Below are 27454 nucleotides of genomic sequence, written 5' to 3' on the forward strand. Positions count from 1 at the left end.
AACGATCGTCATTGTACATGCGAAACGGTTTACTTATTTCGACAGCAATCAGCTTTGTTTCAGTTTGAATGAAACGAAATGTAACAAAGAAATTCGATGCTTAAAGATATGTACTTTTTGTATAAAAATTCCAGTGAAAAAAAAAACATTTTTTAGTTCATTAATTAACTTACATAGTTTTTCGAGAAACATATGCATAGTTCGCCGTAATCTGGTGCATAAGCTAAACTAAGAAGGGGGAAATGAAGATCAGCCCCTCCCCCTCCCGAACCATATCAGCCCCCTTTTGATCCAGATATGTTCGACGATGGTACGTTAAACAACTGAAACAATAATTTAATAAAATAATAGCAAACTTCGAAACTATGTATAAAGTAACAACGAATAGAAAATAATTGTGGTAATAAAAACAGTTAAATCGAACATTTGTGAACACAAAACTATTGTCCGTCGATTTCAAATATCACTGACTGAAAAAGAGAGTCAGCACCCCGCAGTGTCAGCTCTCAACACCCCTTCAGTGAATAGAAAGAGAAACACCCCCTTGGTCAGCGGCTGTCCCTCACGAAATTTGGAACAGGGGAAAGCACAGTCAGAATTTTACGTCGCTGCCGTTTTTAGAGTAGCTTTCAGGTGGCAGAATTTTACGCCGCAGCCGTTCTCGAAGCAGAATTTTCATGGCGAAATTTTCCGACACGGCCGCTCTTCGATACATCGCTGGGTGAAGGAATTTTACGTCACGGCCGCTTTAAGGGTTAAATATGAATAATATGTAAGGTGCTACAGACATAACTGTAAAAAAAGGTTACTAAGGTAAGCAAATTGTTCAAATCAAATGATTTCAACTTTCCAGAAACTTATCTTATTTTAAGATATCTGACTTCTTAAGGCACAATGTACAGAATTTCCAGCGGAGTCCTTTGAAACAGGTTGATTAAAATAAACTTGCAAAATATAACGTGAAAGTTAAACTAAAATACCAAGTGATCGTGTTCTTTATTCATTGCAATTACATACAAAAAAAAAAACTCCGGGGAGGGGGGGGGATCCCCATTTACAAACAAATCAATTAATTTATTTTTTTTACTCCGTCGTTTATTTCTCTCTTTTATCATTTTTCACTCCTTCATAAAAAGTTAAGCCCCGAACAAAGAAAAATCTTTAAAGACTTCCCAAAAGTCTATGTAGTTACAAAACAAGAAACAGTCCTAAATTAATTCTCGAGGGATCATGAACGTACATATATTTCGGATTTAAATTCTATGTTTCGATCAAAAGGTACCATCAGATCGCAAAAATGTCATTGCTCGATGATCTATCGAAACCGAAAGTAATCTGTTGCCAGGTAGAGACCCTGTAGCGCCCGAAATATTATTCAAACAAATTTTTTATTTATTTTTGATGGGAAATATTATCAAAAGAAACAACATAAATCGGTGGCGTACTCAGAAATTACTTTTGTAAGCGCAAATCATTGCTGTGATAAAAAACGCAATTTTTAGAACTTACTGCAAAAAATTAAAAAAAAAAAAATGTGCTCGTTACTTTGTTTCATTTTGAACAGTCAGGGATATATTTTTTTCATGAAGTTATAAAACTGCAAAGATAAATATCATTCAAAGAATACTAAAGGTACAGGAACATTACAGGAACAAAAATTCACATAAATCAAAATCGGTGAAATCTTCACTATTATAATGTTCCTAAAATCTTTCAATGATTATAACAAGTTACTACGTAAAAATCAGTTTCAAAAAATGCGAGTTCATTGAAATGAAAAATTTTGAACATAATACTTTACGAAGTTAGAGATATTCAAATTTTTTGCTTTCCTAATTTACGATTTTTTTGTCACATACAGATATATTTTCATGCCAAAATTGTAACTTTTTATTTATTATTTTTCATTTATTGAAAAAACTCCTACAATATTTTATAGTTTCTCTCAAAGACTTTTACTAAAATTTATCTGAACAATAAAATATATAACGAACACTTCATTTTAACACATTTCCAACGTTCTGTTTCTCCACCCTCCTGTTTCATCTTTTTCCCTTTTTCTAGTTCTCAGAAAATATGAGAGTCTTCTAAATGCTACGCTGCCAAAGTCCTCCCTTTCCTTCAAAATTATTACAGAGCGCCTAAAATTTTGTTTTCAGGACTTGGTTCCCTTAAAATTTCCGAAAGAGAGTCCCTGAATACCTTGTTCTCCAACAACATGGGAAATTAAATAATATTCCCCTTTCTGGGAATTTAATTTCAAAAAATTGCTCGGTGCATAACCAAGGCCTGATTACCTCACAGGCCAATTAGACCTCGGCCTAATTGGCCTGGCCTAAGGGGCCCTATCTTTCTAAGGGGCCCCAAATTACTGAAAGAATTATGCATAACATTACAACTATACGAAAAAACTCCATGTATTTTTAAAAGTAATAATAAAAAAAAATGCATTTTATTTAGAAAAGAACTTCCTTAAAGGAGAATTTTTGTTAATTCTGCCACTAGCGAATTTACCATGCCACAATTTCGAGTGCCCCGAAGGGGGATTCGTGAATGCACATAATAAATAATTTACATAGTTCTGGGCCCCGAAAATGCATTCCGACAGGGCTAATAGAGTCTTCAAAGAGCCCTGAAATTATTGCAGGCCTAGGGCCTCACATTTTGTTATTCGGGACCTGCCCCTAACGCTGACAAATATCATCCGCAGTCGCATTTTTTAGAGATTATAATTTCGAAAAAAATAAGGAGAAGGAACCTCTGAACCTTTTTTGATAACATCATTGAAGAACGCAACAACCTAGGACAACTTTGAAAAATTACCAGAGTAGAGCCCTAGTACAGCCTTTTCCCCTGACATCATTGAAGATTGTCTACAATAGCGATTTTGGATTCAATTCAAATTCGAAATATTGAGAGGGAAATGTAAATCGATTTGAAAATTCGACCGAGGACAATCCCTCGAGTCATATTACTAGTTTCACTAAAGTCAACAAATATGGTATATAATCCGTTTTTAAGACATTAATTTCGAAAATTTTTCAAGGAAGTTTATTCGAACCTTTTCTCCCCTTAACATTCCAAAAATCGCTTAAAAACTCGTTTTTAGAGCAACAATTTTGAAATTTTCCCTTATACGAGCTCATCTTCGAGTACTGACCGATCCCCTTTCAAAACCAGAGTTTTATCACCTCATTATCTCCATATACAATGTATTTATTAAATATGATTGAAAATTTTGCTGGGAAAGAGAGAGAGAGAGATGCAGAGAGAAAAGCTTTGATAAGCTAATTTCTTATGGGGAAAAAATTTAAGTGCCCCCCCCCTAATTATTTTCTGGTTATGGCATAATGTGTATCAGCTCCCCCTACTTCCACCAAGTTCCTACGCCTCTGCCCTCTGATTTTGGAATAACTCACAACGTTAAACTTCTGCCCCAACTTCGGATTAATTTTTTTAGTACAGAACCACTACCACCAACGCCTCGGAAGAGAGTTTCTGAATCTACTTCAGCACTTCCGAAGAAAAAAGTCAAAAATCCCTTTATTTTCCAAATTATGTCACCATTCAAAACGTCTTTAATCAATTTCTTACATTAATGCTCTAAATTCTTCCTAAACAATAGATAAAGCTTGAAAAAACAAATCTCTAATTTTATGAATGGTGTTAGTTTTAAACAACTCAGAAGTACAACTAGAGATTAATTTCAGAAATTGAGGGAGTGGGAGGAGGGGCACGCAAGTGTTCTCGGAAATACAAAAAATAGTCGTAAAAAATAGAGTTCAAAATAATCATGAACATTGAGCAGAAAAATCCTTTTAAAACTTGCACCCGAGTTTGTTTTGACGTGCAGTGGCGGATTTAAAATATGGCAAATGTTGCAATTGCGCGAGAGGCTCCAGAACCATAGGGGCACCGTAGGAGTTACAAAAATGCCTATGATGAATGTTTTACAACTTCTGTGATAGAGAAATAGGGCCCCAAACTTGTAGCTCCGCAGAAGCGATACAGAAAAGACTGCATTACTGTTTTTCATATTACAAATATCGAAAAATTAAAAATTACCGTCGGTTCAACGGGAATCTAACAAAATGAAACAAAACCGGTTTCGCCATCTCATATTTACTTCCATGGTCTACAATTCTGCAATATATCACCAAATGATCGCCAGTCTGAGACGCTATATTAGTTTTGCATAATAGCCACAAAAAATCAGTTAATAGGCTTTTTAGAACACCCGATCGAAAACAAAAAGGGAAGTGCACAACTGGAATGTGCGCACATCCCACATGCGAGAATTTAGCCTTCTACAGCTTACCATTTTTGAGTTATGACTCATAAGAGATACATACGTACATCCAGCCGCAAGAAACAACGAAATAATTAACTTGTTTGGTACCTGAATGCAGTATTAAAAACTCTTTCAAGGGTGACTAAAATAGAAATTCATACTGAAATTTAAGTTAACAATTGTGTTTGAAAACAATAACTCCCTTTACTTTGTATTAAAAAGTAAAACAACAAAGGTCCTTTTTTTTTTCAAAAACATCGGCCAATTCCATCGGTTTTTCGATGTTTTTAAGGCCGATGGGCCGATGTTTCCTGCAAGTTAGCATCGGCCGCCGATGCCGGTGCCGATGGCTAAATTGTTGAACCATCGGCGCCGATGCATCGGCCAGGCCGATGCATCGGTCGAGTCCTAATAAATATATGATTAAATCCTATACCCGCTTTGCCCGACACGCTTTGCTCAAAGGCACGTTTTTTATTTCAATAATTATAACCTTAAATTAATAATTAAAAAGAACGGAATGACCATCATAGTTTAATAGCTACATAGTTTTAATAACTAAAAAAACGGAATGACCATCGTAGTTTTTGTAGGTGGATAGTGTCAGAATATTGACAATAAAAAATAAGCTGGTCTTCGACTAATCACAAGTTACAAAACTTCATTTTTTCCCCCCCAATGTATCATTTTTTTTTTTTTAAATTTTAATCCTGGTTGTGCCATGCCGCTTGCGAACTGATAACTCGGCAGTGTTCGGTAAACACGACATACGTATTCGTCGCCGCTAACACACCATGGGAGGGGGGGGGGGCATACGAAGACCTACCCACTTTGGGCTTTCCCTCCCCTATTTCTTGTTGAATAAGTTTAAATATTTTTTTCCTTCTAAAAATCAAAAATTTCGTGTTCTGAAAAAAAAAAAAAAAACTTCTGGAAAAAAAAATTCCCCCAAAAATTTTGATGGCGCAATTTGCGCCATAATCCCCCCCTGTGGGCATCCCTGTTGGGAGGGGGGGTCAAATATTTATAATAAGACCCTATTTAAGTTTTTATTCAATCAGAAGAGAGGATGCATTTTCATGTGGATTTATTTGGGAAGAAATTTTAAAAATATTGTGCACAGGCAAATGGAAGGGAACATTGACCCCTTCCGTCTTTCTAGGCACACAGCAAGTTTCACTGTTTTTAATTTGAAAATTTACAATGCACAAATGCTGAATTACAAACTTGTATTAGTAGTATATGTGTTAATAACTTGTCTAAAGCTAAGTTAGGTTAATAAAAAGTTTTCAAAAACATATTTTTGTTGGAAAAATAATCCAAAAGCAAAGCTTGTTTTTAAAATGTTACTTCTTTTACTGGGGTGCTCTGAAGTTGATTTTTTTTTGAGGGGGGGGGGGGAGTTCTCATTTTACTAAACGATACAAACTTGCTTAATAGACAGACATTTGCTGAAAAAAAATCTTCTGGAAGTCATAGTGATCTTCCATTGGGACATCCCTTTTCTTAACTCCTAGCTTAGTAATAAAATCACTTGATGTTACGACAACTAATAATAGCTTTAATTTTTTGATGTACAATGTGGTGTGGGAGACAGGGCCGGATTTAAGGGAAGGCAGGCGGGGCTGCTGCCCTGGGGCCTCCACAACAAAGGGGCCCCTACAATAAAATTTTTACAAACTATCCTAACTTTCACGGGTCGAAAATATCGGATATATACATATATATCAAAGTACTCGTATATATATCAAAGTATCGGATGTTTTCGAAAATATGATCTTTTCGAACCCTGATTGGGGCCTCCGCACTTCCAAATCCGGCCCTGATGGGAGGTGTCAATTATTTCATGTGCCGCCTCTGAGGTGTCATTCCTTGAATGTACGATTGCAGACTGAAGTCTCCAAGCTGTCATTCATTTGATGTGCCACTACAAATTCTTATATAGTTGTTTCCAAGACATCATTGTATGTCAAGGAATTACAAAGGATTGCTAAATAATTTTTTTTTGTTAATTTTTGATTGATTTTTTTCAGTGAACCTTGCCTTGGCAATTAGCATCAATGAAAAGGTACATTCATTTTTATCATTTAAAGTTTATTTTCTGTTAATCTGTGTCCTAATACAAATGATGTGTTGATCATTGTTGATTGTTTTCATGAACAGAACAAATTGGTTGGATTATTGGATGCTGATGTATATGGTCCATCTATTCCACACATGATGAACCTTGATGAACAGCCTGAACTGACATCAAGTAATTTGAAATTCAGCAGTAATAATATTTGCATTTATATAAAAAAATATTTCATGACCAGGCTCCGACACATTCCGGACGACTGAAAAAATGTTTTGACAACTGGTTCTTTTAGAATAAGAAATCTTTCAGAAGCATAGCCCTCCAGATGAGAGGTCACTGTGACTTCCCAAATTTGTTTCCTCTTCCGCAAGTTCTGATTGAAGATTAAGAGCAGTTGGAGATACATACAGTTGTTGCAATTATTTTTTATCTTTTTTTATGATGCCTACAGTCTCTTTTCATTAGATGTAGTATGTATAAACAGATTTTATTCATTTATTCTTTTTTATCCTCAGGTGAAATTCAGAGTCGAATTCAGTATATTAAGCATTTCTCCCTCCCTTGTTTAAAAGCCATGTTATACTGAATTTCCCTATAAACTCCAAGAAATTATTTGTATTTGACTCCTAAAAATGTTTTCTGGCAACTAAGATTGTTCAGTTTTTGTCGGTTTCTGTTCATGAGCATCATTGCCTTATCAAATGTAGCTTAATATCTATAAATAATGAAAATCAAAGTAATAGCTTCATTTTGGCACTCAATGATTTTACTTCATGTTAAATTTGTACATTTCATGGTTCAATTAAAATTTATCTATTTAAAAGAAATTCTAAATAAAATTTATTAAATAACATTTTTTTTTGTGCATAATCTCAATTATGTTTAAAATAATTTTTTTTGTTAGATAATCTTATGAAACCTCTTATGAACTATGGAATAAAGTGGTAAGCTACCTTTTTCGAATATTTTGCTATTCTTAATGCTTTACAAAAACATGTAAGAAATTTATTGGTTAATAATTTTTATGCTTAAAAAAGTAAATTTAAATGCTAACTGAATTTAAATTACTTTTGATTATTTTCATTTAAAACATATGGTTGTGCAATGTGCATGCAAAACCATGTTATAATAAAATTTATGTAGAATACATCTCAAAGTTGTTTTTACTACCACTCTTGAACTTGATTTCAGCTTTTTACTTTCTGCTGTTTTCAAGCATTTACCACAATGCAGAGAATTTCGGGAAAAGTTGATACGAATAAGCAAAGAAGGGAATCACATTGAAGATTTATGTGACTCCAAGTTTTCAACAATTAAAAAAAGAAAATCGAAAACTCGTTTCAATTGGCAGTGCAAAAAAAAAAAAAAAAAAAAAATGCTAGAAAAGCAGCAGATATGTGTTGCTCATTTTAATAGAATCTCTTTCAAATGTTCCCTACTCCCTCTTTAATGCTATAAAAGTATCTGAGGACTACTTAACAAAAGAACAATTTTCTGCTCAATGCAATGCTTGATAACAGATGTTTCTTTTTTTTAAATATTTTTTTTTTTTTGCTAAGTAAAAATTGTTGCAACATACCATTATAAATTTGTTTTCCAACCTGTACAAACTCTTAAATTATAGTATTATATTACACATTATTTATGTCAAGTACATATCATTGCCTCAGAGCAACAGTAAGACTTATAATTCCATGAATAACAGTAAGATAGCCTACTGTTGCTTAGAGGCGACAATGTTATGTTTGATACATTATTCTATGACTTTTCTGCTCATATTATAAATTTAATGAGTGTCAGTGGTGGTATTTTATTTTATTTTATAGTTCTGTTTTCGTATTCGTTAAGCTGAATTTTCGATAACTCGAATTTTTTTCGCATTCCCTGCAACTTTGACTTATTGAAGTTTCACTGTACTACTAATTGCTTGAAGTTACTAAAGTATAGAATTCTTGAATTAAAACTCAATTAAAGTAAAAGTACATTTTAGATTTTTAATGATTATTTAAAAACAAATCATTTTAAAAATATAAAAAATTATCTCTCTTTTTTTTCTGCCCATGTTAGGTATGTAAGTAGGATAAGACATTATTTTTATCAGTGTATTGAATGTTTCCTTTGCAATTTTTCAAACGTAACAATAAAAGGAGAGCATTAAAAATTAAATAAATAAATAAAAATAATAAAATAAAGAGGATCAAAGCTGATCTTGAATATATTAAAACTTATTCATTCTGATTTAATTTTATTTGAAATTAGGTTTTAATATTTCCATGAAAACTATACATATATGTCTTGTTCTACAATATCTCCAAATCTTTAAATAAATTTATTTTTAATGAAAATTTTCTTTTAAAATTGTTTTAGCATGTCTATGGGTTTTCTAGTTGACAAAAAATCTCCAATTGTTTGGAGAGGTCCTATGGTTATGTCAGCTGTGCAGAAGCTTTTTAGGCAGGTATTGATTTTTTAATTTTTGAGTTTACAAAATGCATACATTTATAAACATGTGATTTTTTCCAAATGCAGAAACTTGCTAGTTTAGTTTTTGATGGAACAATAAAACTTTTTCACACTTTCCTTGGCAGATTTTCTCAATTGCCTTCAAACCAGGTAAACTGTTTCTTAAAGTAATTAAAAACATAAATAAATTTGGGCATAATGGTGTTAAAAAAGACATTAAAACATGATTTTTCTATATCTTAATTAATTGGTCAATCATTAGGCAACAATAAAGAGCTTGTAAAGTAATTTAAAGCATTGGATTATTAAATTCACATACAATCATTACACATGCTAATATAATTTATATTAGTACAGCATCTTACTGCATGTATTTATTTGTTGAAGTTCAAGTAATGAGTGAGACTGAAGGAAGAAAATATTTTCGATAAACATTTTTTTTTCTCCTGAAAAAATTGGCAAACTGTACCTTATCTTGTTTAGTGATTCACATGTAGGTTTAAGCCTTTTATATAAACTTGCTGAATCTATGCAGAACATCTGCACTCTAGTGAGTGCTCTTCACAATAAAAATACATCAATAAAATAGGATGGTAACAATATAAAATAACTAAACACAAATTGTTACAAATTTGCATTTTATATATTGTTTAAATATCTTTTACAGTCTGTTTACCAGGATCTAGGACAGAAATTCCATGTTCCTATGCACCTATACTGCCAGCACCCTTTCTGAAGTTTTATGTTTGTCAGTGGAAAAAAAAAATCTTTTACAGCTAGTAACTATATAAGACTGTTAATAAGTGTCAAAAATAAAAATTAAAACGATTAAAATCTATTTGTCAATCAAATTTCACCAAAGCTATTTTGTTATTTAATTAGTCCAGGTCCTGTGGAGTATCAGCCCCCCTATGCAATCGCCCCTCCCTTCAGACTTAGGCTCTGACGTTTTACATAGTGTCAGAAGTTTCTGTAAGAATTGTAAGATGCCTATCAAAACCGCATCTTATAAGTTTTCTACTTGAGTAAAGTTCATTTTTCTAATGAAATGCATGCAAAATTTATGCCTAGGTAGTATTGCCATAAGTAATACAAGAAAACTTAAATAACTGGAAAAAGTAAAGATTTTTTAATAGTTGTTGACAAAGCTTAAATGGGAAAATAAAAACTGGAAGCCTACATACAGGAAAATCAGAAAATTTTGGGAACAAAATGACTAGATTATTGCCAATTTCTCAATCAGTGAAAAATTCCCTGCACAATATGTTTCTGAACTAACGTTCTTTGCTCTTCACAGATTTGAAATTTTTTGACATTGATGTTAATGCTATCTGACTTTTCTAAGTCATGTTATTACAGTTCTAAAAAATATCCTTTGAATCATTTCATTCAAAGCTTCATTTGCATGCAGTTCTCTCATTATAACGTACGAAATAATGTGTTAGGCTACCACATAAGCTTTATTCTTTTTTCTAAAAAAACATTCCCATCAAAATACTAGTCTTTAAAAAAACTCAACCAGTTACTGTCAATTATATTGTTGCCTGTTTTAAATTGAAAACAAACTGATTTTTGCTGGTCAACAAAATTTTGTAGCCTCACTCCCCAGCATTTCACATACAGTATAACCTCGATTTAACGATTGTCAAGAGACTGGAAAAAGTTATCGTCAAATCAAGGATATCGTTAAATCAAGGAGCATAGACATTCAATGCAGTCAGATCCAGACCAGTGAAATGTATCATTAAGTTGAGGAAATCCCTAAATCAGGTATCGCTAAATCAAAGTTCTACTGTATGTAGATATTAATGCAGGTAACATCTAGAAAATTCCTTAGCCTCTTCATTTATATATTTAAAGATACTATTTATACCTCCTTTTAGCGTTTTTAAGACATACAATATTAATTAATATTTTGAACATTTATGTAGATATTAATTTTCAACTGCCTAAATATTCAACTCTGTACACTTTGAAGTTCATTCAACTTGTAACAATTAAGAATAGAAAGCTAATTATTTGTGAATGATATTATTTTCTTGAGTTGTGAGCTAAATTTTTGCAACCACTATTCTTTTCAAAACAGAGTTTTCCTTAATAAAAGAAGGTGATCAATCTTAAATCATTGAGAGTTAATTAATTTTCTTGTTAAATTTTTTATTGTGATAACTATTTTTCAAGCATTCTTTTTTTACAAGAATATTCATACAAGAATTTAAAACTTTTAGGTTTCATGGGGGCCACTAGATTATTTAATTGTTGATATGCCACCAGGAACCGGTGATACTCATTTGTCAATTTCTCAAACTGTGCCTGTAACAGGTTTGCTAATTTTTCAATCATAGTAATATTAATGAATATGTATCAGGCTTTGTATGCAGTATAAAAATAGGGGGTGTAACCAACGAAAGGTTTTCAGGGTATGGGTTAAACCCCTTGAGTTCGATTTTAAGCTATATTTCCAGGTTAATATCTATTATACCTATTAGAATCGAACACTTCTTTGGATAAGAAAGTTCTGGTTAGTTTTACGAAATAAACCTAATGAGTACTTTGAACAATTATATTATTTAAAAATTAAAAAAAAGAAACTCTGGAAAAATTATTTATTTTTTTTAAACCTAGTTTTTAAAACTAGTTTTTAAAAAAAAATTATATCACTATTGTAATATTCTATTTGATTTAACCAGAGGTGGCCACAAAAGGTATTCATGGTGTAGACTGCGCCATCATAACTTTTAGGGGTTGGGTAGGAAAGGGGGGGGGATTTTGAGAGGGGTTTTTTACCTTACTTTACGTGGGACACTCATTTTTGGGATATCTTTGTAGCATTGGGGGGGGGGGGGGGGCTATCATCGCCCTTGAGGGGAGGAGCACCTCTGATTTACTTAACTTAATAGATTGCTTCCTTTGTGCATTTTTTAAGCAAATGCTCTTTTGACAAAATCCATTTATTAATTCTTTGTTATTAATATATTAAGATACTTACAAGCACAAGGAAGTCACAACGTGATTTTGTGTTTATGAAAGGGCCATAAGTTAAAAAGGATAAGAAACCTTGATTTAAAAGTTACAAAATATGATGTTGAATTTCTAGATGTTGATTGAAATTGGAAACCTTTCTCTAAGCCCTGGCAAGCTATGATAAACAACACTAGGTCATATTTAGCTGCAAACTTTGTTAGTGTCGAATTTTAAGTTAATACTAAAAAATATATTGTAATTTATTGGTTTGATACATTTTAATTCTTAATGATAAGAATGTACGTACCTTACTTAATTTATGTACAAAAACCACACGGACTTTTTTCGTTGATAGGTGCAGTGATTGTAACTACTCCTCAAGACATTGCATTATTAGATGCTCGAAAAGGAGCAGAAATGTTTCGAAAAGTGGATGTTCCTGTTTTAGGGATTGTACAGAATATGAGTTGCTTTATCTGTGCCAAGTGTGGTGAAAAAACTCACATATTTGGAGAAGAAGGGGCAGTGAAATTAGCATCAGAGCTTAATATTAAAATATTAGGTAAGTTTTGAAAATATGTACATAAATAGTAAGTAAAGAATTTTGAGGTGATTTACTATATAATATTTTGAGATCTACATATAAATGGTTTTAAAATTATTTTATAAAGTAAAGAGATATTGGTAAAATTTAAAAGACTATACATTGTAAAGAACTATTACATTATTCATAAAAAGAAATCCATGAAAATTTTCATATTTGTTCTGATGGGGATAGAAATGCTTTTTCAAAAACTTCTTCCCAGAATAGTAAAATTTATTGAAACAGTTATGTTGCATAAAAAATAGCTGCACTGGATTAGTAAGAACGTCGACTCTCAATATCTCGACTTCGCTTAAATTGAAGTTGTTGGATGGTCCCAAATCACTGTAAATGTTGTATAATGTTTTTTCTTTTCTTAACTCAAAATCCTTATCTCTAAGTTTCAGGCAGCCTTTTTTTGACATATATTGTCCTGAATTTAGCTTTTATTTTTAGAAGCAAAATCAACCAACCGGTTGACTTTCAAATGTCTGAGAAAATTCTTGCTGCCATCATTACCATTTTTTCCTTTAATGAAGGAACAATTTCCTCTGTTGAAGGTGTGAGTTAAATTGACAGGTTACCACCTCTTCAGACATAGTGACACAATGAACATTGTAGCGTGCATGGAATATGCGATAATTTTTGACTTCAGAATATTGTTAGGGATAGTTAGTAAGTAATTATATTAAAAGTCCCCGACCCTGGCGGGTGAGCTAAAGGTGGTAGGGAGGGGGGAAGAAAATTTTGGGTTTTTCGAGAAAATGTCGGAAACGGTGTAAAAAATGCGTTTAAAATAAAAATTCAAGCTAAATAAAGTTACTATGAAACTGATTCTACACATATTTGTCAAATTTCCAATAATTTTCTGGGTATATGTTATGAAAAAGCGATGATTTTCGGAAAAATTCTCTCTTTTTGTCAAACATTTGCTCCTAGTGCCTTTCAGGGTTAGTAGTCGTAAAAATTGTCAATGACAAAGTTGTAGAGCTTTAAATTTCCTTCAATTAGACATGCTGTTTTGTTATATTTTACTTAACCAATCAAAAGTTACAGAATTTCAAACACATATTTTCACGGCAAAAAATGGAATACTTACCATTCACAAATTTCAAACTTACTCGAAAGAATCGCGCACTTCCTCTTTCTTCAATGAATTCGACAATCCTGATGAACAGTAAAGAAGTATTTGTGGATTACTACAATAGAAATGATGTTTAAGGTGTATGTGGGGGGGGGGGTCCTGAAATTAAGATTTTGTGACAAGGGGGAAGGAGAGTAAGAAGTGTGACATCAAGCATTTTTTAAATACGAATATGTTTAAGAAAAGTAGCTTGTAAAAAAAAAAACTTTGTGACAGGGGGGGGGGGGGGGGTAAAAATTTTGAAAAAAAAAGACAGTATTTATGGACAGCCCTTTACCAAGGAACAGGACGAAAATTTGCAAACTTACGTATATGCTGTATGAATTGGTCGACTGAGGACGTGAAGAAAGTCAGCACTACACATACTGTTTAAGAAAATTGATAATGACATTGATTTAATTAAATTTGAATTTGTTGTTATTGAGGATACCTAGTCTACAAAACTGTTAAGCAAAAAGAGACGACTGTATAAACCATATGGACATCTACGTCAGTTAGAAAATTCAATCGACGGTCAAACTAGAAGGTTTCTGTCCAACTTTTATAGTAACATTCAGCTGACAAATCCGCTAATGATGAAGCTGCTGAAAAATGAGACAAATATGCTCCGAGCTTTAGGTGATGTTGACGTTGATATTGCGAAGACGGCTATCATCAGATGGCAAAATTCTTCGGTAGCTATCGTTTGATAGGAAGTCTTCCTGGTTGTTCTCTTGATAGCAAAATTCTCAACTGATCACAACATTCTGCCAGAAATCTAATATCATACAACATGTACCTAAGGTATATATCAACAGTTCTTCTTCCCCTGAATCCATTGAGGCTGCTGGCATCATATCTATCTCTCATGGTATGGTGCTCTATTGACAGAAAAGTCCCTCAATGAGTTTCGTTACAGATCATTTATCAAAGTAGCTGCAAACATCAAGACTGATCTCTAACTCTGCCGTACCACCTAGTTAACCTGTACCTAGGAACTTAATGGTGAAATATCGGATTGGGGGTTTGGGAAAGGAGGAATGACCAACTCGTGCTGAAACTTTCAGAATCGGATGTTGCTCCTGACGTAATCTGGAAGATGATTTTGACAGATTGCTTTTCTACTAGTGACCGCAAGCTCGCATTGCAACGGCAGTTGCAATAACGAATCAAAATATTTATCCAGGACGAAAGGGACGACGATGACATCAATACATTACCAATTTCTAAGAACAACTTTTCCACTGCTGGTGACATGACCCTTTGGCCTCAGAATAGAACCAAGATGTCACCTTAAAGATGATATTTTCATTTTCTAATTACTGTCAGTCCATATTCCATGTAAAAACTTTCAAAATATGATTAATAATAATGTAATAAAACTATAATTACAAAAAGTGCTGCCGGTCAGCTACATTTACCTTATTTCTATTAAAATTTTCATTATTTTGCTATAGCGTCACATGGTCATTTCAATAAGAGTAACGAAATTGAGTACATGCTAGAACTTCATGGTTTTTGATTGCTTGTCAGCTGGGTGTTGCTGTGATTGGGTATAGGCTTCGCATTTCTTTGGTATCAGGTTTGAATCTGCAGTTCAAGTGTTCAGCCGGTGGATTTTCAAGACACAGAAAACCGTCAGGGTGCTTGTCACATTATTGCTGCACAAGATCCCTTGAGCACCTGCTTGGCACAGACACTCTGAGACAAAAAGAACGTTATAATTTTTTTTTTTTCGAAAAGTAGTGGTTTTCAAGAACGCGTACCTAAAATAACACTGAATGTGACGTATATGTATGAAAACAATTTCACAATAAATTTAGTTAACTTTTACCTTTATTCGGAACACATTTTTCCTGCCGTTTCCGAGATATAATCAAAAATTACAAAATTTGGCTCCCCCTTCCCACCTTTAACTTCCCTCCCTCTCCCCCCCCCCCCAGCGTCGGGGACTTTCAGTATATTTACTTATTAATTACTTTTAAGAAATTTCTTACTGAGGAAATGCTGGCTTTCTGCACTTCCTCAGTTCACTTTCGTTAAATAATGCAATGGGTATGGAGTAATTCATGCTGCATAAACATAGTCCTGCAAATCTTCGTCCGATTTCTTGGTCAGGGGCTGTTCATAAATGATATTACACTTTTTCTGAACATTTTTGACCCCCTCCCCATTTGTCACAAAGTACTTTTCATAAACTTATTTTTATAAACATATTCGTATTAAAAAATGCTTGATGTCACACTTCTTACTCTTTCCCTCCCCCTTGTTACAAAGTCACAATTTTACGACCCCTTCCTAACCCCTAAACATCATTTGAGTTGTAGTAAACCACAAATACTTTATTGTCCATCTGGATTGTCGAATTCATTGAAGAAAGAGGAAGTGCGCAATCCTTTCGAGTCAGTTTGAAATTTTTGAATGGCAAGTGTTCCATTTTTTGCCATGAAAGTGCGTGTTTGAAATTCTGTAACTTTTCATTGGTTGAATAAAATATAACAAAGTAGCATATCAAATTGAAGGAAATTTAAAGCTCTACAACTTTGTCATTGACAATTTTTATGAGTAATGATCCTGAAAGGCACTAGGAGCAAATGTTTGACAAAAAGAGAGAATTTTACCCAAAATCATCGCTTTTTTCATAACATATACCCAGAAAATTATTGGAAATTTGACAAATATGTGTAGAATCAGTTTCATAGTAACTTTATTTAGCTTGAATTTTTATTTTAAACGCATTTTTTACACCGTTTCCGACATTTTCTCGAAAAACCCAAAATTTTCTTCCCCCCACCCTTAGCTCACCCCCCCAGGGTCGGGGACTTTTAGTATGTTTACTTACTAACTACCCCTAACAATATTCTGAAGTCAAAAATTATCGCATATTCCATGCACGCTACACCCCTGTTTTGAGCACTCATTGACTGGACTAACAAGAGAAAAAGCTGAAATGCGCTTGTTGATATTCAACATTTTCTTAGTTGTTATTTTAACGTAAGTTCTTTTCAGTGATTCTATTATAACTCAGCACAAAAGGGGACATAGAAGTAGAGTTTCAAGCAAAAAGAATAAACTGAATAACAAAAGCACTAATAAGATTCTATAGTAAGAAATCTAATGAGGCAGATCAAATTCTATACTATTGCCGTGCTAAGTGTAAAAGTCGTATCTGCATCTGAGTTCAAAATGAATAATTGCTGTTTAAAGTTGTGTGCCTCCATGTATTTGATATGGGTGCAACTTTTTCAGATAAAAAAAAAAAAAAAATTCTCATTAACAAATGACCATAATGCATTACGTATTTAGGTTAAATATGTGACAAAAAACCACTTGGTGACCGTAACTCAATTTTGATAAAAAGTGCAGACACTACTTTTGTGCTTAGCATGGCAGAATACTGCTTTCAGTGGTCTGCTACACTGAAAGAGTTTTTTTCATTTTTCCAACTTTTCGTCGTAAGTTTTTCAAACATTTCTAACTTTGTACTATTTGAAGAGATTACAAGAAATAGGTTATTTCTTAAAAGATTCTCTAAGTCATAGTTGGATGTTAGTTGAGTTTTCACTGTAATAATGATGAACAGAATCGACAATATTATGCAAAAATGGGTGCTCATAGGAATCTTTCTGGAATGCAGCAAAAGTTTTTGAAAATAACTTAAAATAGCTGTAACAAGCTAATTATAAAATGTACATATTTTCATAATATTTCTGTTTGAAAAAATGTTCCAGAATTTTTAGAAGAAGTAGAATTTTTTTTTGAAAGACAAAATATAAACAGATTTTCATGTATTTTAACTTGGATGATAAGAATAATTTTTTCGGCTTTTAAATGAGCAATATGAATGATGATTGAAAGAAAGAAATTGCAGCATCTAATGCACAATTTTAAGAAAGCATTCCTTTTAACTTTTTGAAAATTTTTTTAACACACTTTTCTTGTCTGTCAATAGCTGATATACCACTACATCTATCAATACGAACAAGTTCTGATGCTGGCCAACCTAGTGTAGTAGCAGATCCAAACGATGCGATGGTAAGATTCAAATATTTTATTATGTACTAGCCGCCTTCGGTGACCAGCAGGTCCGCCTTTTTATGCTAGGTTTGCCGCCTTCGACGGCTGTTTAGACAATTTAGTGACGGTATAAATCAATGTTTTTCTCTATATATCAATATTATCATCCGCCCTATTTACGTTAATGTTGCCACCTTCGGACCCTGCTTAAATAATTTTCGTGGCGGTATCAATCAATCTATATCTATATCATTATTAATTTAAATAAAATATTTTCTAAATCTATCTCCAGTTCCGTTGTTTGGAATATTTTTGAAGGAGGGGGAGGGGAGACACAAACGGCTTGCTCTTCATGCAAATTTTGTCGAAAAATAACAAAAAACACTTCCTCTTTTACTTGAAAGCATTGCTTTTTCAAAGTCATGGTGTGTGGGAGGGGGGAGGCATTGACACCCCATTGAAGTTCCTTAAATGACGGGCATGTCTCTTTCTTGTTCTTTAAATAACGGGTCTGTCCATCTCTCACTGTAAATCGACCTGTAGATTTATCTTTCTCTAGAACCATGCAAATTTACCTCTGATAGTAATTAGCAATCTTTTTTTCAAAGAAAAAAAGTATTAATTCAAAAAAAAAAACATTTTTTGTACACTCAATGTATATCTATCTACCTATTCGATCTATCTCTAGATTGTCTCATCTATCTCTATTTATTTTGATCTAACCTCAAATCTTATTCCCTAACAAAAAGAAAATCATGCAAAAAAAGCGCGCTTACTTATTTATTAAAATAGCACAAAAAATTGGTGTCTCTGTGGTACCCGGAGTTTGCCAAAGTATAAAAATCATTGTTTTTATTGAAATTAAAAAAAAAAAAAGTGACTGGGACCAAAACGATCCGAAGTGGTCCGTCTGATTAACCGAAATCAAATGTTTAGTAAAACATCCGGGTGTGTGTGTGGGGGGGGGGGGGGGGAGAGAAACAAATGAAATATCTGGACGGAAAAAAAAGCGAATTAATCCTTCGAAAGGAAGAAAAGAAAAAAGCAAGTTACGTACTTCAGTTAGATCACGTGGGTGCGTTACGTCATATTCGAAGCGGTCAGCGGACAGCAGATCTTCGGTGAAGCGATAGCTCATATTTTCGTTCTGCCTTTAAAAAATTGTAAAAAAAAAACTTTTGAATATTTTTGAAAACTTTTTTTTTCTGTAGAGGACGAAATGTTCTGGCTACTACATAGTAAAATTGTAGAAAAGAGGTTGTTATATTTTTCACGGGATGCGTTTAGAAAAAAATTAAACCCAGAAAAAAAATGCAAAATAAAGGTTTTTTCAAAAATTCATAAAAAATACAAAAATTGCTCTATCTTCAAAATGTTTTTGTTCATCATATTTAAAATTAAATTTCCGACACTATAGTACAAAAAATATTTGTCTGGCACGATTGGTTCGGGGTCTGTGAGGTTAAAAGTACTAAAAAGTGCTAAAAATCACATAAAACATTAAATAACTTTTTTTCTTATTAAAATATCAAAAATCGAAGCCCGAGGTGCACAACTTCAGCAAAAACTACACCTGTATACCAAATTTCATCTTTCTAGGCCTTACTGTTTTCCCGGGATGCGCGCCATACACAAACACACAAACATCTTATTTTATTATATGTATAGAAAATCAGTAAAATACAGTGAAATCCTGTTACAACAAATACCTATACAACGAAAAATGTTCAATTCTGATTTAACTTGAATCCTTACTTGATCTTACTTGAATTCCATTACAGAAAAATTCAATTTGCAACAAACAAAATTTGTGGTCCCCTGAAGTTTGTTGCAACGGGAATGCACTGTGTTGCTGAAAGCAAAATTTGTAATTGGTAAGTGTATTTTATATTATGTGGATGGAGTTTAGCCGATCTGGAGGCAGATGTCATCTCATTGAAGCTGAGGTTGCCAACCAACTGGTAGATAAAGTGAATTTATCTCACTAGCAAGTGTCAGCAGCATGGAGTGGTTCAACCCGTGAATTGAAGGCAAAGCTTGAGTATTTAGCAGTAAGTTACCACTCCTAAGCCAGACAATATACCACATATTCGAGTAAGAATGAAATGGCTGCTTCAGGATGTGATAACCAAGCTGTCTGGTATTTTGCATGTAGCTTTAGCCCTGGCACAGGGGCGGTAACTTACTGCTAAATAGAAAATAACTAGTTCAAATTCAAAATTTACCATATCTGATTGTAAAACTCTTTCGATTATCCAGAATGACTGTGAAGTTGAATATCCCAAATAAATCATTGCATATATGAAATTCAAGGCAATTAAGTTTTATCATATTTAAAAAGACAGTTCTTTAGAGCAGGGGTTTCCAAACTTTTTTGATTTGCATAACCCTTTGAATAAGAATTTTTCAAGGTATCTTACTCTATCTCTCTGTTATACACATATAATTGATACCATGGACACTTTGCCTTGTCTCTTGATACAGCACTTACAGGATTAGAGATTGAAAGTAAGCTGCAAATCCATGAAATTCATATTTTCAGGTAAGCTCTCTGGAATTGCGTAGCATACATTTCTCAGGATTATTTTTCTGTACATTTGCAGTTTTTTTTTCTGTTCTAAGAAACCTAAAAGAGCTTTGCCATACAGTGGCAAAGCTAAGTGGGGTTAGCCACCTGGGGTTGACAATAGGGCACAATGGAGAGGGGGGGGGGGGATAAAGCGACAAAATGAAGAGTGCACTTTTTTTCCCTCTGCTATTTTTAACTGAACAATGATTTCCCATTCAAAAATGAATTTTAAGTGTTTTTAACAGCTAAAACTGTTGATAATCAATGGCCTATTAGTTAGGAATAGAATCAAGATCAATGGTGAATCCTTTTTGGGGGGAACCTCCTGAATTCCAGTTTTTTAGATTTATAAAACGCTGATCAAGGTTTTAAATGCATGGAAAAAAAAATTCTTTGGCTCCTCTTGAATATTTTTGAATTAAACATTGGTGACATTATTGCTTTTCAAGCAAAAACATTGTAAGTAGCATCCATCACTGCACAAATCTTCCAATGAATAAGGAGTTTTTTAAATAAGAATTTTTGGTGAAGATCTTTAGGATAACCCTTTTTATGATTAATTTACTTCCAGATAGTTTGCTATATGAATACACCATGCGCATAAAGAATTCCTTTATAATTATGTTTGTTGAATTAGACTGAAAAAAATTCTAAAAATAGAAGAATATACTGCATTACATTTCAGACTCAAATTAAAAAATATTAGCTTCTGTTTATGAATTGTATTTTACTAAGTACCAGTACTAATTTTGGAAACATTCATTTCAGGCAGTTATATATAGAGAGTTAGCACAAAATGTTGTCAAAAGTCTTCCTTCATAAGACCAGTTCAAGAATCAGTATTTAAACTCCAATTATTTAATGCTGTATATAGCACAGAAAATATAACTTTGTAAAAAAGAAAATAAAACTTTTCTTACAGTTTATTGCTTATTTTCATATTTAAAGGGTAAGTTAATTTTTTAGCCAAACTTTTATCTATGCGATTTTTCTCACTTTTAATGTATTACGTCCTTACACAGAGACTCATCTGTGTAGAAAATATGTTTTTGGTGAATTTCTGGTCTTTTTGAAGATTGGCTATTACCCAAAAAGTATTGTATTCAAATAAAATAAGAATTATTATAGTATGAATTAAAAAAAAATGTTACTGTTGATCCCTTTGGTCCATACTCCTGGACCAAGCCCAAGAGATTGTGTCACACTAAAGGGTCAAAAACCCCACTTTCATTCCGACAGTTGCCCCACAGAGGCATCCATTGAAACAAGAGATAATATGAGGGGAAGAGGCAATAGCCAAGCAAGGGCAGGTAGAAAAGGCCCTTGTGGAACCGTCAAAGACCAGACTTCTAATGTGGCCAGAACTTAGCCTAGCTAAGGCAGTTTGGGCTAGTCTTGAGCCGTGGTCTGCAAACACAATCCAGAATACTCTGAGGCATACCAATTATGTTCAGGAGGAATCTTCCAAGTTGATTGAAAAAAATATGTTTAAAGGAGATAAGCATAATGGTTTTCAAAACGAAAAAAAAAAAGTCAAGACAACAGCAATCTTAAATGGTATTGCAGTTTTATTTTATATCATCTACATAGCTAGTAGGAATGTCATAATGTTAAAGTACAATGACTAGAACTAGAGTATAACAAGTCATTGTATGAACATCTGTTTGTAAATACTGTACACAATGGCTAAAGACAACACAAAGATTACATGTAGGACTTTTCTTTAAATCTATGGTTTAACTTCCAATAGCATCTAAAATTTAAATGATGATTTTGCTAAGCTCTTTGATCACATCATATATAACTCAGAAAAGATTCATTTCTGTTTTTTTTTTTGATGGATTTTTAAATAAAGACATTTTTTAAAACAACAATTGAAAATTAAAGTTCCAAAATTAATACTAAGATCTTTTTATCTAATCATGTAAAATCTTTGAATTACAATTAAAATAACTCAAATGAGGTTGAATAAAATCTATGAGTTTAAAATGTTTGCAAAAACAGAAAAGCATGATGTACATTTTGATAAATAAAATATCTGTGCTTATAAAGATATCATGATTTAAACTTTAAGTACCACAAGCAAACATCCAGTTTCAACAGCTAATCATATATTTTTTTAAAATTTCAAACAAAATGTTTATACACAGCAAGTAATAATATTTAATGTAACAATAAATTATGGACATTTGTTTAAATGTAGCAATTATAGTGGAACACAATGTGCCATTACATTATTTTTTAAATTCAAAAAATTAAATCAACGGATTTTACATACAAATAAAATATATATTTTTACAAAGGTTTTCCTTCACATATGTGTGTGTGTATAAATAGTAGTAAAAATAATTTAAAAAACCAAATCAACTGTACTGAAATAGTTACATCAGAAACTTGTTTTCTGGAAAGCACTTCTAGCAACATTTTTTTTTCAAAGTTTAGAAAAATTAATTGTTTGCAAGGAATTAATTCATATTTCTTTTTATCCCCATAGCTGCCAATCTATAGATTAATAAACTAAGAGCATTAGAAGAAGATAAACAGTACTGGTAGCTAAAATATGAGAAGGAAAAATTCAGATATTCGCACCTAATTTTCCTATTCAGTAAAAATATTTGGAAATAAAAACCATTTACCTATCTGAACTTATGTCAACTACAACTCAAGCTAAATCATTTACATGCACAGTGATTATGCAAAAAATACAAATGAGTAATGTGACAAGCATATAAATTGAAGTATGAAATGCTACAGTAAAAATTTGGTCCTCTCCTTCAATGAAACATTTTTTGATTCAATTGTAGAAGCAGATTTCGCTTTCATCAAAGCAAAACTAGTCTTCATTTCCTTTTTAACTGTACGTTTTAAAGATGTTTTTTGCCTGCAGGTTTGTGCATTTTTATTACTTTTGCAACTCTCCACAACTGATTTCAACTTTTTTTTTAAAGTTTCTGACGAATTTTGTTCGAAAGCTACATTTTATTCTTATATTTTTCTTTTGAATGTATAAGAGAATTTTGCATTGATTGAGAAGGCAGTTCAAGCACTTTTCCTAGAGATACCCACTTTTTCAGATAATAATTTAAATTGTTTTTTCCCTCAATACAATATGTGTTGCATGTTTTCAATACAATTTTTTTTTTTAAATATTAACAGACATAAATTAATGCTTTGTGTGATGAAATACAAATGATTGATTTGTTACATCATATTCAAATTATTTTTCTCTTCTGTTTCTTTACTAATCTTTTCAAGCATGTGTTGACTTTTACAGAATCTATAGCACCCCCCCCCCCCCCACAAAGTAACTACCAACCAAAAAGTAACAACCTAAAATCAACTTTTCTTTTTTTCCGCTCATTGAAAAATTAAATAAGCAGATTTAAGGTAGCAAATCTTAAAATAACTTGCTGAAAAACTGCACACAGTTCTGAGTGCAGCAGGTGCTTGTTGTTGGCAAGTTTCCAAAAATAGGTTTCGCTAATTCAAAAAAATCTTTTGAAGTACATACTCAACATTTTCTTTGAAGGATCATAAAATTATTCTCATCATCAAAATAATTCAAAATTTTGTAGAATGAAAATGTTTGGGAGAGAAGTGGAAATATTCAGTAAAACATGAGTTCTTAAAAAATAATTTCCAATACATTGATTTTCCATTTATCCATTTCCCCCCTTTTAATTGCGTGATTTATAAATTTTAGGAAATAAAAAGGCAAGAATCATCAATACCTAAAATCTACTCAATTTGACAACAAAATAAATGGGAGAAGTTAAGGAGAATCTTACGAAACAAATTTTGATCAATGCAGAGATTGGTGAGGAGGGAAAGAGAGTAGCCTTCACATATGCTGAAAGGTTTCAGCAGATTAAACAATTAGATAATAAAACATTAGGCATTTTTCGGCATAACGTGGATTCAGAAATGAACGCAGCATTGTGTGTAGCAGTTAGCACATCAGGTTTGTCAATTTAGCTGCTCTTGTGATAAAATCTCAGTCAGCATAGTCTTAAGTTTGAGTAGCTAAGAAGTATGCATTTCAGGGCTATTAAAGATAGACAGTATTGGAAGTGGTGGATGGAAAGAAAAACAAGAAATGAAACAAAATGGAGAAAATGAGGAGCCCATCAAGTACAACTAGCATTAAACAGCAAATAATCCAAAACAGGCCGCCTGCGGCAGATTGGTGTTTACTGCCATTGCTCAGGGCTTGTGTTAGAGATTTAATTAATATCCAAGTAAATTAAAGTGATACAAAATTGAGACTAGGTTATTCATGATCCTTGTAAAAATTTGAATTTTTTGATGCCTGGTTCGACCGTCAACTTGTTGCGAATCTCGAGTAGTGACATACATGGTTCGACAGACACTGTCAGATTTTAATATACAAAATAGAATGCAAGACAAGTTTCCCTGGTCATTTTAAAATAGCTAGTGATTTTTCCTGAATTCTCTATTTCCTAAGGCATCAAAATCCCAGATAATTCCCCTTACTCCCTGCAGTTGGTAAGAAACTTTCAGCTTTAAGGACATACTACTTGACTTCTGCAGATTGGTTTGCTATTGATATATGTAAGGGTAGGGGGGTTGCACAATGCTCTTTAGTAATATTGAATAAAGAGTGTACGGCTGGATTTCAGATGACTAAGAAATCCGAGGGAACATTGGTGTAGCCAATAAAAACATACTTCCTCTCATCTCTATCTACCATTCTCTTTCAAACTAACCGGTAACATGGTAGAGGTTGAACAAGTCTTATTTTGTTCTGAATGACTTTACAGAAATGGATGAAAAAAATCATTTGGAATCATCGGAAATAGAGTACAGTAGAGTTTGAAAAACTGGATTTTTGGAGTACACAAACAAATTTGGAGAAACTCCAAGGAAAACAGTGCTCAGCAGCTACAAGATTACATTACAAGTCGAACAAGTAAAATCTCACCATTAAAAAGAAAAAAAAGTAAATAAATACATCATAAAATGTACAACATGACCTAATTCTAAGAAAAATAATTAAATTTTACAATTTGAGAAAACATGCATAAGTATAACATAAGTAGACAAATTATTAAAAACAAATGTACATCAATATTAAATATAAAATTTATCTGAAATAACTGTACAAAGTGAGAAATTCACACAAAACGAAAATGTTTTTTGTCTGATTTAAAGTTTCTATATGCAATCTTGTTAAGTGCTCTTGTTCTTTCATACATTATAATTAATTTGTAGTAACATAGATAAAATTTAAAACAAATTTAACTTTCACATGTTATTTACAAAAACAATTACAATACATTTGAATCAAAATGATGTTATTTCACAACTGTAGATTACACTATGACATAGTATGAAGGATCCTAATTATGTCCTCAGACTTATATTTTAGGGTGTAAATAAATAATAATAATAAAACTATGTGAAATTGAAGGATAAAATACATAAATATTTTCTAGTTATATAATGCTTAACTTTTAGGTATGTTAAATGCATTGATCATAGTCCAATCAACAAAGTAGAAATATAGTGTGCAGCATTATAACAATCTATCAGTGGCTAATTATCACATAATTAAGTTGCCAGCTGATGAAATTTGCACCAAAAGCACACAAAGCTATCATTGTTTTAAAACATCACAAAATATTCACTGATGAACAAGATATAGAATCTTAGTACTTCAAGAAAGGAAAAGTCTTAGAAATACATTTCAGGCATGACTAGCAGGATACTGTACATGAGAACGAATCTAAAAGACGTGCATGAGACAAGATCTTTGGAAAGCACAATGAATACTTAGCTAGTAAGGTCACGAAGGTCAGTCAGGAAGCCCTCTGGTGTCAGTATGTGGTCACTACCTGTACAGAAAACAAATTTCCATTGAAAAAAAAAAGAATATTGAACAATGGCAGTCCATTGAACAATGGCAGTTGAACGTTGTCCAAGTAAAACATTTTTGATATGACTCATTTTTTACTATAAATAACGTGCTTTTATAGGGCTGCCATGCCACAGGGAAAATACAGGGAATTATTAAAAAAAAAAAAGCAAAATCCAAGGATTTTTGAAAATTTTCTCTAAAACCCGGAAAAAGCAGGCAATTTTTAAATTGCAGTTGCAAAATCCATGCCCAAATGTATGAAGTACCAAAATAAATAAATAATAATAATATTAATAAAGTTCATAAGTAAAATAAAATAAAAAAATAATAATTTTACTTAAAGTTTTTTTTTGTTGGTTTGTTTTAGTAAATATTAAAATGTCTATCATAAAAGCAAAAATCATTTATTGTTTTATTTGATATGCATCTTGAATTTTATGCTAATTTAACTTAGAGAGCACAAAATTAGCCGTCAATATTCATTGTTCTGCTTAACTTTAAGTCCAAGTAATAAAGGGCTACAAGAAACCTTTTTTTGTGTATAAAAAGTTTTATATATTCAAATTCTCCTCACTTTTATATTTTTATTTGGTATTTTTTCCCCTTGAAAATATCAAGATATTAGTGTTCTTTTTTAAATATCAGTGTATGCTTGTTTGTAATGTTGCACATGAGGATTTTTTTTTTTCCAAAATTGAGTGGCAACCTGAACATCAGTTATAATTTTATACTGTTTTCAGTAAGCTCCTGATTATCTACAAAATAGGGTGGCATGGCAACCCAGGGCCGTAACCAGACTTTTGTTTCAGAGGGAGTTTTACCAAACACATTTTTTGAAACACTTACATGGTCTATCAAATTTGGTTTCATCTGTATTCTATTGATTTTTGTTACAATAGATTATCTAAATGGCCGAAGGGGATGTTCTTACAAAACGCCATAATGTTACATAATAAATGAATTTCTCAATAACTACCATAAACACATAATTAGTTTGTACAATTTTTCAGGGTTACTAATTTCATTTCACATATAAAATTGAAATAATAAGAATAACAACAATATTATTTTCGTCATCAAAATATAAATAAAAATATATAAAAAATAAATAATGGAAAGCATTTCTTTGGATGAAAAATTTCGGAGGGGGTTTGAACCCTATAGCCCCCCCCCCCCCTCCAGCATACGGCCCTGTGGCAACCGCAAATAAGCGAATTTGAATGATAATCCGCAAAATATGTTTAAAACGATACTAGGGTATACAATAGCTAAAACAATCAATCGCACTCACACATGCATTAACACTATACCTGAAAATGATAACAGTAGACTGAAAAAATATATGTAAAAGCTAACTGAGACAATCACTCATTAGTGTAAACGAACAATTCAAATAAGCAAGCAAATTGTGCAAACATATTAAATCAAACAGATTAAGTTGGGTTACATCAAAAACTTATAGGGGAGGGGATTTTCTCTAATGCTACTG

The 27454-nt window shown here is 32.4% G+C and overlaps 2 protein-coding genes across 2 annotated transcripts in view; one reads left to right on the forward strand and one right to left on the reverse strand.

Moving 5' to 3' along the window:
- LOC129217568 (iron-sulfur protein NUBPL-like) overlaps positions 1 to 20996 on the forward strand; it is a 42135-nt gene extending 21139 nt beyond the window's left edge. The window contains exons 3-10 of the mRNA XM_054851893.1: positions 6325 to 6359; positions 6455 to 6545; positions 7273 to 7312; positions 8736 to 8826; positions 11060 to 11153; positions 12151 to 12357; positions 17454 to 17536; positions 20856 to 20996. Coding sequence (XP_054707868.1) covers positions 6325 to 6359; positions 6455 to 6545; positions 7273 to 7312; positions 8736 to 8826; positions 11060 to 11153; positions 12151 to 12357; positions 17454 to 17536; positions 20856 to 20909 — 695 coding nt within the window. The 3' untranslated portion in view covers positions 20910 to 20996. The remainder of the gene's footprint in view (positions 1 to 6324; positions 6360 to 6454; positions 6546 to 7272; positions 7313 to 8735; positions 8827 to 11059; positions 11154 to 12150; positions 12358 to 17453; positions 17537 to 20855) is intronic.
- A 644-nt stretch (positions 20997 to 21640) lies between these two features.
- LOC129216205 (protein ROP-like) overlaps positions 21641 to 27454 on the reverse strand; it is a 28208-nt gene continuing 22394 nt past the window's right edge. The window contains exon 15 of the mRNA XM_054850390.1: positions 21641 to 25942. Coding sequence (XP_054706365.1) covers positions 25881 to 25942 — 62 coding nt within the window. The 3' untranslated portion in view covers positions 21641 to 25880. The remainder of the gene's footprint in view (positions 25943 to 27454) is intronic.

Source organism: Uloborus diversus, chromosome 2 (assembly GCF_026930045.1).
Source record: "Uloborus diversus isolate 005 chromosome 2, Udiv.v.3.1, whole genome shotgun sequence".
In the NCBI taxonomy this organism is placed as follows: Eukaryota; Metazoa; Arthropoda; class Arachnida; order Araneae; family Uloboridae; genus Uloborus; species Uloborus diversus.